The 17,612-nt window shown below is 47.7% G+C and overlaps 4 protein-coding genes across 4 annotated transcripts in view; 1 reads left to right on the forward strand and 3 right to left on the reverse strand.

Annotated features, from left to right (window-relative positions):
• LOC126570203 (ELMO domain-containing protein 2) overlaps window positions 1-424 on the reverse strand; it is a 1,795-nt gene extending 1,371 nt beyond the window's left edge. Inside the window, exons 1-2 of the mRNA XM_050227787.1 lie at window positions 282-424; window positions 1-222 (exon numbers count right to left, since the gene is read on the reverse strand). The exon at window positions 1-222 is cut by the window's left edge and continues 509 nt beyond it. Coding sequence (XP_050083744.1) covers window positions 1-40 — 40 coding nt within the window. The 5' untranslated portion in view covers window positions 41-222; window positions 282-424. The remainder of the gene's footprint in view (window positions 223-281) is intronic.
• Window positions 425-538: 114 nt separating this feature from the next.
• LOC126570205 (uncharacterized) lies at window positions 539-1,510 on the reverse strand. The gene is made up of 2 exons (XM_050227789.1): window positions 1,193-1,510; window positions 539-1,102 (listed from the first exon to the last, which is right to left on the reverse strand). Exons 1-2 carry the CDS (start codon window positions 1,430-1,432, stop codon window positions 620-622), a joined length of 723 nt encoding a protein of 240 aa, XP_050083746.1. The 5' UTR covers window positions 1,433-1,510; the 3' UTR covers window positions 539-619.
• Window positions 1,511-3,802: 2,292 nt separating this feature from the next.
• LOC126570204 (pancreas transcription factor 1 subunit alpha) lies at window positions 3,803-7,990 on the reverse strand. The gene is made up of 3 exons (XM_050227788.1): window positions 7,343-7,990; window positions 6,748-7,064; window positions 3,803-4,216 (listed from the first exon to the last, which is right to left on the reverse strand). The coding sequence occupies exons 1-3, from the start codon at window positions 7,765-7,767 to the stop codon at window positions 4,047-4,049; spliced, it is 912 nt and encodes a 303-aa protein (XP_050083745.1). The 5' UTR covers window positions 7,768-7,990; the 3' UTR covers window positions 3,803-4,046.
• Window positions 7,991-13,175: 5,185 nt separating this feature from the next.
• Window positions 13,176-14,641, forward strand: LOC126579882 (solute carrier family 35 member B1 homolog). Its single transcript, XM_050243583.1, has 2 exons — window positions 13,176-13,564; window positions 13,634-14,641. The coding sequence occupies exons 1-2, from the start codon at window positions 13,366-13,368 to the stop codon at window positions 14,440-14,442; spliced, it is 1,008 nt and encodes a 335-aa protein (XP_050099540.1). The 5' UTR covers window positions 13,176-13,365; the 3' UTR covers window positions 14,443-14,641.
• Window positions 14,642-17,612: the final 2,971 nt, after the last annotated feature.

A 17,612-nucleotide genomic window follows, 5' to 3' on the forward strand; every position in this document is an offset into this window, starting at 1 on the left:
GAAAGATCATCCTAGGCTCGTTCACTGCCGTCAGTAGCATCGTAGTATCACACACCACTGGCGTCTATTTCGGGCGATCCTTGGACCCTGTTCGGATCTCGCAGTTGGCTAAAGCTGTTTCTCCATGCTCGATGCTCGAGGATTCAAACAACTTCGCGAAGGTTGCCCGAGCGACGAAGCGCATGCCCGGAGGAGGGTGCAGGATAGAAGTGTCAAGAAATCCTTGAATCAAAAAAGGCCACGTTAGTGCTCTGTTCTACCGTCGATCGTGCCGTACTTACTGTGCGTTTTAGTTCATGGATCAATTCGTTTTTCTTTAAAAATCGAAGGAAAGGATGATGAAAATGGAGCAGAAAGAGGACACGAAAAACAGCTGTAAAAATGTAAACAAACTCCTGTGACAGCTGCAGCGATGTGTGAGTCATCGGGGCTCGACACAACTACTCGCGCGGATGACGAGGAATTTAAATTTCCCAATTCGAGCAGGGGAGCAAAATTCGAGCAGGGGAGCAAAATTCGAGCCGAGCACGTGCTTCAGAAAAAGGTCGCACATTGGTCACATTTCCCGTTCTCACCAAAGGGGCTGGAGGTCTTTATTAGTTCGCGAGCAATCGGCCACCTACAGATGCTTCACAACCAGCGTCGAAAATGGATGGTCGGGCCCCACACGATCCGCATACGTTTTCCCGTTGTACACAAACTCCGAGTGTGGCACCTGATTCACGACCGTGAACCCGTTCTTCTCTCCTACCCGCTGTGAGATTCTGGAGGTAAATAGGGCAGAAACTAGCTGAGGCTTTTTCGCAGTACTGGCGGGAGTAGATTTGGACTCCCCGGCCGCTACGGCCTCGCCGGAACGTAACTGCTGCGCCAGTCGAACCGATTCCTCTACCAGGCGCGATCCGATGCCGCGACCTTCGTAGTCGGGCAGGGTAGCTAGGAACATGATCTCCAGCAGGCACTCTACATTGAATCGTTCGAACAGGTTTACCTTCGCATCCATCGTAATCATGTACTGCATCAGTGACCGTGAGCTATCGGTCGTGCACTTAGTATCACGAAACTGCTCAAAATAGTTGCCATCATCCGGTCCGCTGGGAGTCTACACGAAGAACGGATCGAATGGAAACGAGGCCACAGAGGCGATTACTCGGTGCATTAGCACATTTCAATTGACTGCGATAGAACCTACCTGCAGCACGTTAAATGAAACACCGACGATCGTATCCGTTGGCTGGTGTCGTGCGATCAACGAAACTCCTCCGTTCGCCACATCCAGGCAGAGCTGCTCCAGATCCCGCTGGGCCTGCGGTGTCCTGTCCACTTCCGCTCCGATGCAAACCATTTCGTGTAGAAAAAATGATTTCCTCAGCACCTCCAGCGCCTGTTCACGGTAGCGGTTCTCGTACCGCAAGATTTCTATGTCGCCCATATCTCTCCGGGTTCGTAATGATGGATGGAGCGAAGCGTCTACGCACCGTTCAGCTGGTTCGTGTGCGCGAGATAACGTTTGCCGCTAGACTGACCGACCACCACGAACCTGTTGCACAACCGACGGAGGAAGATCGGTCAACGTGCTTCTCTGTGCTGAGTAATGTGCGTGAGTGGAACTGGTTTTGGGTTGATATACAGATTGTTCACAATTTGCGAATGATGGCTAGCATGCGTCACGAATAATGGCCCTGTGTGGTCATTGAGCAAACAGCAATCAAATGAGATTTACGACTGTTTCTCGAAATTTGCTAATTGAACAAATGAATGCTCCACGAATGTTCTTATATCTTTTTCTATATTAATGTGAATGTGCATCTGATAATCAGTATTTTTGTCACATATTGAAGAACCAACGTAAGTGTTTTGTTTTAAATATTTTGTAAGGAGGCTAAGATGATTACAAAGCTTGAGATATGAGATAGTTTGCTTCAAAAGTTTGCATAACGCCATTTAAGTAGATATTTATGGTCACTTTGATCATCGTAGCCATTTACAGTGACCATGGTTTGTTTTTTGTATGCCAACTGCGATCGTTGACTATAGATCGATTGCCACTACGGTTTGATGGATTGAAGTTTAGTTAATTGAACTACTCTTATCTTCCGGATCAATGTGCCTCTCATCAGTTAATTTTTCTTCCCCATCTGGCCGATATTATCCTGTAGCGCTGTTGAACAAACTCCATACTGCCAATGTCACAACAACTGGGACCAAAAGGGATTTCCTCGATCCCAATCCAACGTGCAAGAGCCTTTGCTGGGTCCCAGTTCGCATTGTGTTATTTTTTCGGGCGACATAAAGCGTCCATCTCCATTCTGAAGTGGTGATATTAATCTCAATTGGTGGTTTTATTAAATTTTACAACAACCCTTGGCCCGCAGGACCATGCAACGGAAAGCGATGCCGAGAATCAAGCGGTGCACTGTCAATCGCCACCCTTTCAGTGGTGGCAGTGGTGCGCGAAACCGTGGCCGGATTCTCGTTTTTTTTTCTTTCTAAACGATTTGGAAGGATTTTGGCACCCCTTCGATTCAAATGCAATTAAGTACCCCAACCGGGTCCGGCGCTGATGATGTCCCTATACCGTAGGTAACGGTGGTGCAACCATGATGGTGGCTGCATTTTCCGCGACCCCTCTAATTTATCATCGACTGCACATCGTCCGTGGATTCATCATGATCCGGCAGAAGATCGGATCCTTGATATTCTTTTCCTTCCTGTTTTTGTTATTCTAGTTTTGCAAACGTTTCCAGTTCGCCTATAGCGCATCGCTGTAGTTGCTCGAAATTCAATTCTACCGCGCCCCGGATGTTTTTTATCAATCCGATCAAAGCGGATTGCAGTGATACCTCAGCTGAAGCTCGGCAACTTTAGAGATCCCTCCATCAAGTGTCAGGCCCTAATCCGAAGGACGTTCTAATTGAAAAGTCTACTTTTTGATAAACCTTTTCGTGGGGAGGTTTTCATGCGAGATTAGGCGACGACTGGCGGTCTAGAATCTAGAGCTTATTTCTATTTCAAAAATTTTGGTTTTAAATGCGAATGGAGCTTAGTTCATTTTGCAATTTATAGCAATTTTAATTAAATTTATAAATGATATCCTTTTGCAAGCCAAACCAATGATTAATGACTCAAAATGAACTGCTAAACATGCTTACATATTGTCCTGCATATTTGCAACGATCAGCCTTTTCGCTGGCACACGAAATTAACCAAAACATATCGCTAACATATCACCAACCAGCAGCACCGTAGGGGTTTTGTTTGAAACCAAATACCGCCGCTCGATGCCCTCCGGAGCCCCGGGTGCCGCGGGTCTCCAGTTTTTGTTTACTCAGGTGCAGACAACGGTCTCCAAGGTTGCTGGGCTCATACGTGAAACTCGGGAAATAACGTCAGACTGTTCGGTGATGATCGTCGACCAGCAAGGGCAGGGCGCGATTGCAAGGGTCACAGCTCCCTTTCCCGTAAAAAGGACCTCCGTGAGTACATTAAAACAACAAACTTGGCACCCTTTTGCTTCCTCGTGACGAAGGATGAGGCTCACGTGAAACATGATTTTAATGAAGCAATCGAGAGGGTGAGAGGGAACCATTTAAAAACCATCCATCCAAAACACCAAATCGAACCGCCCCTGTCCGTTGACGTAGCGCGCATCACTCGGTGGGGGTTGCTTCCTTTTTGGCACACACTACGCGGTGTCAACCGTTAAAAGGATTACGGGTCCGTGATGGGATGAGCAGGAGTATTCGGAACCATACCTACCATTCGCCGTGGCCGCAAACGGAACGCGATTGTTTGATTTAAATATTTTAAAATAATAATTTTAAATTTATTTACAAATAGTTGATGCGGCGTACCACGTACCGAACGCGGCGAGATACTGCCAAGCGTTGCGCCTGGTTTGGCTCTCGCACCAAGAGCACAAAGACTAGAGAGAGAGAGTGTTGTTTTTCGCCCGAAAGTTGTTGCCTTTCTTCGCGTTGCTTTCTCAGTTGCACATAGTTTCATTAGGGTTTGCATTAGTTCCAACAGTTCCAGTTTTCCACTGATCAACAGATGCCATTCGAGGCGTAGGTCGAGGGTCCACTACCGGCGGTCACGTTGCGATGGTTGTTGCTGCGCGGATCCTCCGGACGCCAAATGCGCGCAAAGTAGCGGCCGTTTGCGTTGCGATCGCCCTTCCGGTGCCAGGACAGTGAGTGTGTCTGACCGCTACCACCTACGGAGTGCAGCAGAAAATGGAGAGAGGAGAGAGAGAGAGAGAGAGAGAGAGAGAGAGAGAGAGAGAAAAGTACTATTAAAGTAAAAACGACAAACAGCATCCCGTGATGGCGCTGCGTGTGGTGTTAAAAGGTGACAGTTCCTTTTTCACGGATCCCGGAAGTGGACTTGAAATGGCTACAAATTTCCTATCGTCGAGTGTGTTTACAAATCCTTCCTTGCTACCGGGATCCGATCCGGCCATAAGTGCCCTCTGCCTTGAGGGAAGTTTATCCCTCGGCGCCCTGTTTTTCGTTTTATGTTTCCATCCAAATGGAACAACACCATTTTCGGGGGCTTGCTCGCTGTTTACAAAGATAACAAATGCGAACGAACGAACGAACGAGCTTGGCTCGCATGTGCTCGCATTTCCCAGGGCCCGTCCTATCGGGTGAACGTGGATGGCTGGATAGATGGATGGCAAAAAAGGGATCCTATATACATGAACTACCCTTACCGCTGCGGAGTTGCTGCGTTGCTGATGCTGATGGTTTCTGCGCAAAATCGTCTGCAACACGCAACCTTTAGGACCGTTGGACAGCCCCACCACCGCGACCACAACCAGGGGGATGTTACTTTCCTAACTCCCGGCTGCCCTTTTGTTATTTTGTGTGGGAGGATGGGCGTGAGAATTGTATGCTCATCGTTCAGGTGCTTTTATGTTTTTGGTGTGGGTGTGTTTTCGGGGTGGAGGATTTGGATGTACGGGGAACAAATATAGTCGCATTAAGAGCCGAGCAGAGCCATGTCGGTCCCCGCAATGGCCGACGCCGTGTTCACCGGAGCGTTAGGTGGGATTAAATCGATCGAGATGTCTACTAAAGTGGTAGCATGTTTCGTGCTTCCTCAATCTTTAATGGAGGATTTAAAGGAGGTTGATACCGTTTTGAAACTACAAATGATATGTTTCAGTTCGTACAGCTTAAATTGTATGGTTTTTTATGCTCTGTTCCACAGCAACATAAAACAGAAGGAGTAGACCAAGATACGAATTCTAATTCACTGATCTCTTGTTATTTCTTAAAGATTAAATGAAACATTTTGTTAGAAGAATGGGGAATGTTTATGATTTTATCTTTTCCTAGAAATTTTAGCTTTTTTTACCTTTTTTTGTGCCATAAATCGAAGCAATCCTTCTGCCATTTGAACTTCATAGCAGCCTTCGGTAGCAAATGGATCGCAAAATTTCATTTCTTCTTCAGTTGATGCAAAAGCATAAAAAAATAATGTATCACCGCTAATACCAGGGCATTAAAAGAAAATGCGTTTTCGATTTTCTCTTGTTGTATAATGATACAACATAACAGTCTAATTTCTTTGTTTAAGTTATGTGAGACACAATCTGACGATATATTTAAATACGATCATGACGGAGTTCTATTGCATATTGTACTAGTATTCTCCTCTCAAAAACGGATCCAGCATAATCCCTTGGAAATGCGCCAGGATTGTTTCCTTTTCCAGCTGGCATCCCACCGCAACACAGCCGATCTCTAACCCATCCATATCGATCAATTCGAATAGCGCCTTGCAGCAGCAGCAACAGCAGCAGGACATTAAGTGAACGATGAGTTCAATTTTCAACCGGCAACCGAGAAACTGCCAAAAATTGTTTTCATTTATTCATGCACAATTGTTTCATTTATACAGCACACGGAACCACCGCAGTGGCTCGGTGGCCCCCTTTGCCATTGCCATTGGCAATGAAACGTGGGCTCATCAGCCTCGAGCCTTCTTCTCTCTTTCCCCCCGCGAACTCACAAAACTACCGGTTGCCAGTTCCGGACCACATTCAGGCTCGGTTCAGACAACACCGTGACACAATAACTGCATCAGTCACGGTTTCCGGTGAATTATGGGCTCTCCCTATCATGCCCCTAACGCCCTGGCACAGTCCGGCGGGCTTGATCGGCTTGATTGCTCATCGCAAGGACACCGCAAGGCACCGATCGGTCGGCGAAGGGATTGTGCGCCCCACAAACGCTTACGCATCCGAATACGAAAGCAATTGAATCGGACGACCCAACCACACCATACCGTGATGGCCATGATCAGACGTTGGAAACCGTCGATTCGCCACGGAACGTTTGCTTTCTACCAAAACACAGCCGTTCGCCCAAAAGTTGCAGACCCAGTTCTGCTGCGAGGCGCAGTTGGCCTTCGGTCCCCAGGACACCCAGGGGAGAGAGAGAGAGTTTGGAAAAAAATGTAACATCAACGCAACTGTCGATCTCCATCCCGTCGGACATGTAGGGCGGCCGAAAGGACAGCAGCCGAGATAAACAACAGGAGAAAAAAAATCGGAAATCGGAAGGAACAATGTAGGCCATTGTAAATCAACATATTACGCAATATTTGTGATCATAAATTGATCTGGGCTGCTTGGGCTATGTATGGTGAGGAATTAGCTTAATTTCCGTGAGATTGACGAGGCAATAGCACAAAAAGGACATCCCGAGGTGTATCAGAATGGCTATCGTCGGATCTTACCTCGCACAATAAACTTCTTCGGCGGTTCCTTGACCGGAACCCGCTTGACACCGTTCGTGCCCGGTTCGTTGCCGTTCTTATCCTTTCGCAGCATTTCTCCCAAGAAGGATATATAACTGATGGCCAGCTTCAGTGTGTCCACTTTGCTGAGTCGTTTTTCGTACGGTAGCGTTGGGATGTGGGTTCGCAAACCCTCGAATGCCTCGTTGATGCTCTGCATTCTGCGACGCTCGCGAAGGTTCGCCGCCTGCCGCTGTTGAGCCTGCTGGGAGGCGCACTTTGGCCGGCGGTACTTTGACGATCGATTACCGTAGATCCTGGTAAGTGAGACGAAGGGAGGGAGAAGATTAGAGCATGAGTTTAATACGTTCCAACGGTGATATCGTACTTCTACTAATTTCTAGATAACCCATTGGAAATAAAACAATTTATCATGTGAACATATAAATTGGAATACTTAACGCAGCTCTGCTGTTCATTTTTTTATATTTCTATTAATTTTCCGATGTTAATCGATTTTAGCAACATAAATCACAATCCCTGGTTGCTGGATGTGTCTTCTTTTCAAAATAAAAGTAAAACTAAAAGTACTTACTCTTTAATTGAATCATTATTCTCCTGGTCGCTGTTGAAACCACAGTACGACTCACTGTCCGTGCTGTTTTCATCGTCACCGAGGAAAAAGTCCGAACTGTTCGATGTGGTCGAGTCCACGTTGTTTGCCTGATGCACATGATGATGATGATGATTATGCTGATTCTGCAACTGTTGCTGATGGTGCTGCTGCTGGTGCGTCTGCTGGTGCTGCTGCAACAGATGCTGTTGCTGATGCGACTGCTGATGGTGATGATTATGATGCAGTGCATTCGCGTGCAAACTGTGATCATCCTCTAGCAGCAATGTATGTTGCTGCAAGTGATGCAACGGTTGTTGTTGCTGCTGCTGTTGATGAACCGACGGTCCTTCGAACAGATGGCGGCTCATAACCGCCTCGAAGTCGAACGAGTCCATCGAAAACATCTTTCCGTTGGGCTCACTCTAATGGACTAATAGGACTAGAACTGGTAGGCTAATTTGACTAGAAAATGCTCCACCGATTAAACACTAACAATACACTGCACTTTACATGTTTTTCCACATTCTTCTACAACCCTCCCAGGGCCTCTAGGGGCTGCTGCTCACTTAGCGCTAATCAGATTAAACGGCACGTGCTCCGCGCTACTAACCCACGCTTTGGGGTCCACACCAGTTCCCACCATGGTCACGTGTCGCAGGACAAACACACGGTCGGTGTTGTAGTAAGCTCATCATACCAAACAACACTTTACACACTTCAATTAGCACATCATTTCGAAGCCAAAAAAAAATCACTTCCGATAACAAAGCACGCGGTGGCACACTCCCGCACGACACGTGTCGTCACTTAGACCGGAACAATGGGAACAAACGGCGAGGCGATGACGCCAAGGACACCGACACCCACCTTGCTCCACTGCAGGAGTAGGTGACGGTCTCTCTTTAGAGAAAGGACCCCCAAGGGAAGGACCTTCTTCGATGCTGGCCTACGAGAAACTGCGTCGCTGCGGTTCCCAAACGATCTGAACTCTCGAAAAGGCGGAATAGGGGCATAGTTCCCCGGCCGCACAATTGTACACTGAGAGGGAGCATGATTGTGGTTTCGTGAGGTGCCGAAATAGAAAAAAAAATGAAAGACCACGCCCCTCGATGCTTCTATTGGTTGAGGCCAGGGTGGCCGAGCCCCGGATATGATACTGTTCCTGCGCACTGCGCGACGATGATCCTTGCGGGCACCGCTTGCGTGAGGGTACAACTTCTCACATATTTTAACACATCGTTGAAGACATTTATGGAATAGTTGCTCAATACTCTTGGGGAAATTATGAATAGGGAATTAGCAAAGGAAAGAGAAAAAAAACGAACTCTGATACCATAATTCCACAGTAGTTTATGAAGTCTGTATCTTATTTTTTTAAAGGATAGTTGAGGTACAGGATTTATTACAGGATAGTTCTGTTATGAAATGATATCCTTCACGGTGATTAACTTCCGATTATAATTAGTCGAGATAAGACGATCAGTATTCAGCTTTGTTGGGTTTTCAGACTTGCAATGCATCTATTTGATGCTTGTGTTTAACTAATTGTGTTTAGGGAAAGATAAACGAACTCTGCAAACATAAAGGAACACCTAAGCATGCTGTTTTGGGAGTAACGGAATAATAATAAATATAGTAAGATTAAAATTAATTAACTACTTATTTTTTTAAGTGTAGTTACTGAAGAGCCAATATTCAAAACACAGAATGCATTGCAATTTATTATGCAAGTTATCATGTACGGTTGTAAACGTCTTCTAACTATTTCTCGTCTCTGTAATGTTCTCTCTTTCTATGCTGCAATAAGCAATGATTATGTTCTTCGAATCGAAGGCCATGCTGAAGCATACATAATAAATGTATAAATGTAATGATTTATTGGTGTGTCACGTCGCATAATTACATGGAATATTGTTTTCCAAGATTATTTCCTAGCCATTTACATCCATGCTCAACGCAGCTAAGATCACCAGAGAGATGCTTTAACGCGTCTCAATAAATTAGGATCAATATGTTTTCACTCTTCTCGAGGCACGCCCGAAAGGATTTCAATTCTCTGCACTCCAATCCCGGAGCAAATAGTGGCCTCTCGAGCCCCTTCGATGGCGGTATGTTTGCTCATGGGAAGCAACAGCGGGTGGTAGCCGCGACAGAAGGGGCACGATGTTTGCACCCTCACCTTTGACCCTGGTGGTGGTGGTGGTGATGATGTAGCGCCAGGACATGGCACCCACTTCAGCATGCCTGTGGCCATCTACATTCTTCTCCTCTACCTGCCTCATGCACATTCTTCACGACGTACCTTCCATCTTCCCCCTTCAGCCTGTGGCGTTTCGGACTGCCATTTGGCTGCTGCTGCCCATAAACGATCCCTCGGGAGTTGCGGTGGTACGATTTGTAGCTCAATCAACCCTCAATCAGTGGGAGGTAAATACAGCTGGCCTCTGGGTGCAGATTTCCGGCTCTTGAGTGGATCCGGTACACCATAAGAGGGGCTACCAGGGATTCCTGGTGTGACATAGTTGGTGCTGAGTCGTTTGTTGGTTTGCAGGAATGTGCCGTCTTGCCACGGGAATCTTTGGCATGAGAAGGATCTGTTTTAGAGAAGAAAAAGAATGAAGAACACAGTTACTGTTTTACTAACTTAATGCAGTGTTGATCAACGGCGATAGCATCTGCTACACCGATCGCAGTGAGGTGTGAAGGGTTGTGATGCCACCACCCAGGCACACTCCTGATTCGGTTCATGTTTGCTTATTTCCGGTATGCGCGGTAACTGATGACACCGGTCTGAATGAAACCCCTTTCTGGAACGACCGACAATCGTTTCTGTGACACCTGCTCCAGCCGTTGCTGTGGTCTGCAGCGCGATCCCTTGCCTCACCTATCATCATTATTGGCGTTCGTGTTTTTTTCTCTGTTATTCTCTTTTTGAAATAAATTCTTCAACAAACCATACCTGGTCGAAAGTACTACGGCATAATTGTCTAACATTTTCCGTCTACTGTCGCACCGTACCGCATGAGGTAGTGTGTAATTAGAAAGGAAAAAAAAGGTTTATGGAAGAAAATGTGAAACAAAAACGACGAACCGGAACACCGGAAGGAGTTGGTTAGGAAGGTTAGTTATTAATATTTGAATGGCCGGCTAGCTCCGCTCCGGGTTTCATTTGGATGGAGGAGGTCCTTGGACCTCCGGCCAGGGACGATTCACCCTCCCGTACAGTACACGTGCGTGCGTGCGTGGGGCGAGGTTAAGTGCAAGTATCGATAATCGATGTCAAAGTTCCTGGCCATAATGAAGCGTTTTACAACTGGAAACAGTTACCACCGTCGAGCGGGGTGAGTCTGGTTTGGGGAGCTCTCACCACGGCTATGTTGCAGCCGCACTGCAACAGCAAGGATCTATCACCTGACGGAACTAAGGGGTAGCGACCTAGCAAAGGGTATCTAATGACAGAGTAGCGCATATCACGGCCGACCGATTTCCATATGTCCTGTTTCCAGATGTCCTGGGTCCGTTGCAGAAAGGTGCACATCTGTTTATGTAACTCGCGTGTCCCGACCGTAAAAGCAGGTTGAACTACGGTCCGGATGGAGGGCACTTGCCATTGGAAACTATGATAAGAAGTCGAAATTCATTGACAAACTTGGATTTAACTAATAATTTCAACAATAAAGAGTTGATCTGATGCCCAAATCTCTCCAAATTGTAGGACATTCTTGTACTTTGTTATAAAAAGAGTTTGTTGGAAGAGTTTTCACAGAAACCCCAGCATTCGAGATATTCAAAGTGGACGTCAGACTTTCAGAATTTCCTCTTCATTCGACCTCATTGAAGGATGATGATGATGATGACGACGATGACCAACAAAACAACTGACGGGCGTGGGAAAATCGACGGCTCGAAGCATATGCACCACGACTATTCATTACCATCGAGAAGAGAAGCCCAGAGAGAGGCATGGCAGGCACGGGGCACCGGTTGCGGAACGCTCAAAGCACCGTGCACCAAATGACGATAATATTTCATAATATCACCCACCCTCACACTGGTAACCGCTCGCAACCACCCGGGCGCAACCCCTGCTGCTCCTTGTCCTTTTCTTGCTGCCTCATGCCTCAGTCCTAATGCGCCACGCAAGCCCAGAGGCCACAAGTTGGAGCAGAAGCCACTCGAGATCTCGGGGTCGGTGCCGTGTTATCAGCACCGATCAAAATCAATAGAACCGCAGCATGGTCTAGGAGGCGGTTTGTGGGCGCGATTCAATCAAAAATCTGTCCCCTCGTGTCCAAAGAGAGACAGAGGGGAACACCATTTTTACAACTGAATAAACAACTAATCGCCTGATAATTATCGCTACACCACCCCAGGAAGGGAGAAAGGCCAACGAAAGGAGATGCACCCGCCGCTTATGCTTTTCATTATCCGACCCCTGGTGCTGCACACCACCGCCACCACCAGGATCACGTCCTGCACCGTTCCGTCCACAGAGGGGCGACCGGAAGCGGAGGTGCTCACGCTCTCGGGCGCATCACTGGAAACCGTGTGCGCATTGGAAAACAATAATAACTTAATTTTCCGCCAACGGTCCATCCACACAGCTGGCCTTCAGAGGAGAGGACCCTCGGGAGGAACGCGATCGATGTGCCGTGGTCACGGTCGGTTGCGGTTTGCGTAGTTTATGATGTGTCCTGCGCGATATCGGCGCACTGATATCGCCGTGCATGGGCGTTTTGAAGCTGCCAGCTTATTTGGCAACTGATCGCTTATCGGAATCTGTTGTGACGTTAGAAAATTTAGAAAGCATCCGAAGGGCTGCGGGCACCCTCCATCTATGCGGCCAGGTGGCGACTATAACCAGGTGCAGCGGTGCAAGGTATGCAAATGGTTTGTGTCACGTGTTTGTTTTATGGTGTATTTTAATAAAGTTGGAATTTAGTATGACTATTTTAATTTAATTTTACTAGAGATAACGTGGTAAGAGAAACGTATCACGAGAATAGCTGACGATAACCCGCAGCACGTAAAGCATTCTTTGATCTTCCTGATGTACAGAGAAGGGTCGGTGACAGAGCGACAGTATTCTCGCGAGTGTTGAAAAATAAGTTAAATAATTAAGTCCACGTTTTACATAATTTTTTAATTTTTATTCGAATAAAAACGAACGACAGCGAGCAAAACAAAACTCAACAAAATAGCCCACATTTCAAACTGTTTATTAGATAGCCCTAGCTAGGTGCAGCGTCTTCGTGTGTAGCGAAGTATTAGAGCATGTTAGAGATTTGTCGCTGCAGCTTAACCACTGCAGTCGAGTCGAGTTAGTACACCCACGACCGGGGGTATCCATGGGAAATTTCGCATTTTTCGCGTCACTTCAGTAGAAGCCTTTCGGTAGTAGAGCCTTCCGCAAAGGAAGTCGCATAGAGAGATTCAAAGAAAGAGAGAGAGAACACGAGACAGTGGAATGTAATAATAAAATCAAAACACATTACATCCTGCCTCTGGTTTATTTTGTCCGCAACCATTATCCTGTATCGCTCTTGAATAGACCAACTTTAAATCATTCTTCTCTCGAAATAAAGGCACAAATGATATAAAGGTGTTCGTTTCTCGTTACTTTATGTAGTTAGAACACTTTTGAGTAAACCTATCCAACACGTGGTCTTATTGTTTGAACCGTCGCTGTATTTTTTAAAAATTGATGCCGTTTAGCTGCCTACGGGGGTTCGGATGACAGGTGTCAGTTCTACCAACCCGAAGAATTCGAGCAGCCCACCGGAGAAGTTTGTTTTGTTTTCATCGTTGACGTGTCCTTCGTCGTCCGCGAACATCCGCGGTCCACCTGGATCGACCTGGAAAAGGGATTTTGAAACGCACCTTTCCCGAAGCACCATGCAATTTGTGTCGGTTCCGTTGAAAAGTTTATTTTAGAGTCAATCTACATTCCATACGCCAACATCGCAACCACCGTGTCCCACCGTTTAACCGACGCGCACAACATGACAGACACGCGAAAGTTTATTATCGCTGCGGTAGGCATTTTCGTGTGCTACTTTTACTTCGCCATCCTCCAGGAAAAGATCACCCGAGGACGGTACGGGGATGAGCTGCAGGACGATGGATCCAAGGGGGAACGGTTCACCTACATGCTGGCGCTCGTCGGCGTGCAGTGCATCTGCAATATGGTGTTTGCTAAAGGTACATCATCATGATGATCATCAGTGCACACGCGGCATGGCTTATCTAACGATTCTGTTTTGCTTTTAGTGTTGCTGTTAGCGAAACCACAGCCCGTGGACAACACACCGAAAACGTACTACGCTAGTAGTGCCCTCACGTACCTGTTGGCGATGATCAGCTCGAATATGGCCCTGCGATGGGTGGCCTACCCGATGCAGGTCGTTGCCAAGTCAGCGAAACCGATTCCCGTTATGCTGCTCGGTGTGTTGGTGGGGCGCAAGAGTTACTCGATACAAAAGTACCTGTTTGTGCTGCTGATCGTCATCGGAGTGGTGCTGTTTATGTTCAAGGACGGCAAACCGAACAGTGGGTCGGCACTAGAGCACGAGGGGCTGGGTCAGTTGTTGCTGATTTTAAGCCTCTCGATGGACGGGCTGACCGGTGCAATACAGGAGCGCATGAGAGCACACAGTGCTCCGTCCGCCCAGTACATGATGCTTGCGATGAACAGTTGGAGTTCGCTGTTTGTGTCCTTCGGTTTGTTGCTGAGCGGCGAAGGCAAAGAGTTTATCCTGTTTGCTTCTCGCCATCCGCAGCTTTTTACGCACCTTTCACTGCTCGCAGTGACCGGGGCGCTCGGCCAGCTGTTCATCTTCATGATGGTGTCCTCGTTCGGTGCCCTGGCCTGTTCCGTGGTGACGACGACGCGCAAATTCTTTACCGTACTGTTTTCCGTACTGTTTTTCGGCAATACCCTATCCGGTCGCCAGTGGGTAGGCGCCGTGCTAGTCTTTGCCGGGCTGTTTGCCGACATGTTCTACGGTAAGAAGCCTCCGAGCAAAGCTCCGGTATCAAAGGCTAAAAGTAAAAGTGAAACGGAAGAGCTGATTCGCTAACGCTGCTAACCAACCAACTGTCGAGCGCGGACTTTGAAGTGTGGATTATTTTTTTATGTTCCTTTTCAACTACACATCCACTTTGCAGCGCTTAAAGATGCTCCCTCCAGTAATGCCTGTGGCGCCGTAACAGTTCAACCGGAAGATAGTGGCAATCCAGAAGAGAATAAAGATCTAAAATCTAGCGATTCATTATAAATGGTCAATATATGATATTTCCGAATTAATATTTCAATTTTAAGGCATTTTTGATTGCAAACCATAGTAAAGTCATTGAAATTAAGTTCATTTTACGTCTTTTCACACCCGAAATTCCACCCGAAACATGAAAGTAGCAAGTATCTGGATCAATAACGGTATCATTGTTACATTTTCACACATTTAACACCTCGCACTAGTCGCTAATAGCCTCCCACAGCGATCACCGTTGACCGTTGAGGTGGTTCGGATGAATGGCCGTAAATTCAAATTGTTACCTCGCACCACCGGCGGCGGAACCCGAAACGTCAAAAACCTGCAACGAACCGTGAAACGGTCCACCGAATCCGCTACCACGGAACATGCGCAGTCCGCACGCAATCACGGCAGGCAAGCGGCATCAACACAAACACCGATCGCAACAGAACAAACAAGCAGCTGGGACAGCTGACCGTAATGCGGGGCCGCCCTGACCGGAGAGTAGGACGAGTTGTTTTTTCTTCTTCAAATTCTTCTGTGCCAGTGTGGTAGTGACACGACATGAATCACGCACGATTCGCTGGAAACGCGTGAAGCACTAGGCGCCCGCTTGCCTACACCGTCGTGACAGTTGCTATAGTGCCGCTAGCCAGCACAACCGCTCGTGTAGTAGTCCGTGGTTCGGTTCGGTTCCTTTTTGTCTGTGTCTCCCACCAGTGGCAGCTAATTCCTTCGTTTCGTCGTGTGTCCAGTCCGGCAGGCCGCGCGTGTGGATCTCTGCCGTTTGATTGTGAGCTGCGATTTCCCGTGTGTGTCAGGTGTTTTTATTTTAAGAACCGAAATCCGGTGCTTCTTCTGCGCTCCACGAACGAGATTTTACTTTTTCGCCCTACAACGGGGGGCTTCCCGAAAAGTAGGCCTTTCCCGTTCGATCCAGTCTCCTTTCTCGTTAAATAATTCGCTACACCAAAGGATGTCGAATTCATTCATCTCTATTTCGTAACCGCGTCGACCCAAACGGCCATCTTCTGGCCAAACCACGGTGGCGACGACGGCGGCACCACAATACGCAGCGAAAAGATAGCGGCGGCCCAACCGTGAGTGTGGCCGTCTGCCGGGAATCGCTTTTTGGCAACCAACGCGCAACGAGAGAGAGAGAGAGAGAGACGAGTGAAAAGTGCGAAAATCTTATAAATAAAAGAAGAACAAACCGCGCGGTGTTGAGACGGGCGGGCGTTGCGGCCGTTTTCACTTGCGCGTTTCGGCCACTTCGACGACGGGTTGCTGCGAAAATTGTTTTGCCAGCAGCGTGATTGCGTGTGTGTCCTGTGCGGGGGGGGGAGCGATTGAGCAGAGTTTGCGTCAGCGCCGCGCGTTGGTCCTGGCGAGAAGCATCAACACCTTTCCTTTGGCCTGTCAGAATCCAAAGGATCGAAGAACGGTGGACCGGGACGGAACGAGGCCGCCAAACACCCACATCGCGTCGGAAGTGCGCGGGCCAGGTTAACACGCGACCAAAGAGAGTTGTGGCCCCTGTTTTTTTTTGTTTTTGCGGCGTTGAATTCTGCGTGCTGGTGTGTCCTTTGCAGTGTGTGTCGGTGTGAGTGCGAAGGAAAGTTTGCGGCAAATGTTTTGCTCCCGGTTTTCCTCGTCGAACGGTTGCTTTTTTATGGTCGTTCAATTCGCTGCAAATGTGTGTACTGCAGCATTGTTCGATGCAGTAAAGTGGTGTCCCTGTGCGTTGGAGAAGGTTAACGGTGCTTCGCAAAATCAAGGTAAATTACTTCGCCAGGATTCTGGGCGCCTAGGGATAGGATCAATTTCCATAACCTCAATTAATCGATCAGTAACACGCACACCCTAGTGGGAACGATCTCTTCCCAGTGTTTTCAAAGCCTGCCTGCCTGCCAACCGACCGAGTCCAATGATTTATGTAACGAAAATCGATTTTCTTTAAATCATTTCCGTCTGCTATGTTAGGGAGAAACAGGGTGATAGGGGAGTGGAACAGACATGTTGCCGGCGGTACCGGACCGCGCGCGTGTTCACTTTCTGGATGGTCCAATTTTGTAGAATAAAAACTGATCCAAGTCACCTCATCGTGCGAAAGAAAAGGTTTCCATGACGATTTCCCTCTATACTGGGGGGTACGACCTATTTTGGTTCACTTTCAACTGACCACAACCCACTGGCACCGCACAGACAAACAGTCACCGCCGGTGGCACTACAGAGAACGGCTGTACTTACTTGGTAAAACCTGCACTGTCGTAGCAGGAGTAGAATGCGGTGCAGGGATCAGTGAGGAATGCATGATGTCATGCTCCCATCATCGACGGTGGGATCATCATCAGCGTCAGGGATAAAGTCAGTGAAAAACCAACCAACCTCACCTCTCGTACACTCACCATCCGGTTTTTCAAAAACCCCCTTCGTGCTGCACCTCAATGGCCACGTTCTCATTGCTGCGGTTCCGTTGCAAGAAGTGCAATCGATGTACAAAAATAAAGTGGCCCGTGCACTCGTTTGTAAACAAAGGCAGCAGCAGCAGCAGCGGCAACGGCGGCACTGGTGTGGTCTGATGCACCAAATCGGGTGCTACAGGAACGTCGTTTTCTGTTTCATTTTTTTCCTTTTACGCTGCATCGTCATCGTCATCATCATCATCGTGAGCGAGGGGCCCCCGATGAGGTGAAAATACAGGTGCATCCAAGTGTGCCGAACGGTCAGGTGGCCATTACACCAGCAACAATGGCAACAGCAGTGTAGGCACGTTGCTGATGAGTTCGCATGTGATTAGAAATAGTTGCCTTGGAAATGAACTAGTTAGCAGCATGTTTGGTGTACCAGATTGATTGCTTAATTCTCTCATCCTATGCCGGGCCCTGCTGGTGCTCCAAATCCTTTTACTTCCATGGCGACTGCTGCGCTCGTTGACGTATCCATGGATCGTGTAGGTCTCGACCTTGAACGAGTTTAATGGCCAGTGGCCAAC

Source organism: Anopheles aquasalis, chromosome 2 (assembly GCF_943734665.1).
Source record: "Anopheles aquasalis chromosome 2, idAnoAquaMG_Q_19, whole genome shotgun sequence".
Taxonomy (NCBI): domain Eukaryota; kingdom Metazoa; phylum Arthropoda; class Insecta; order Diptera; family Culicidae; genus Anopheles; species Anopheles aquasalis.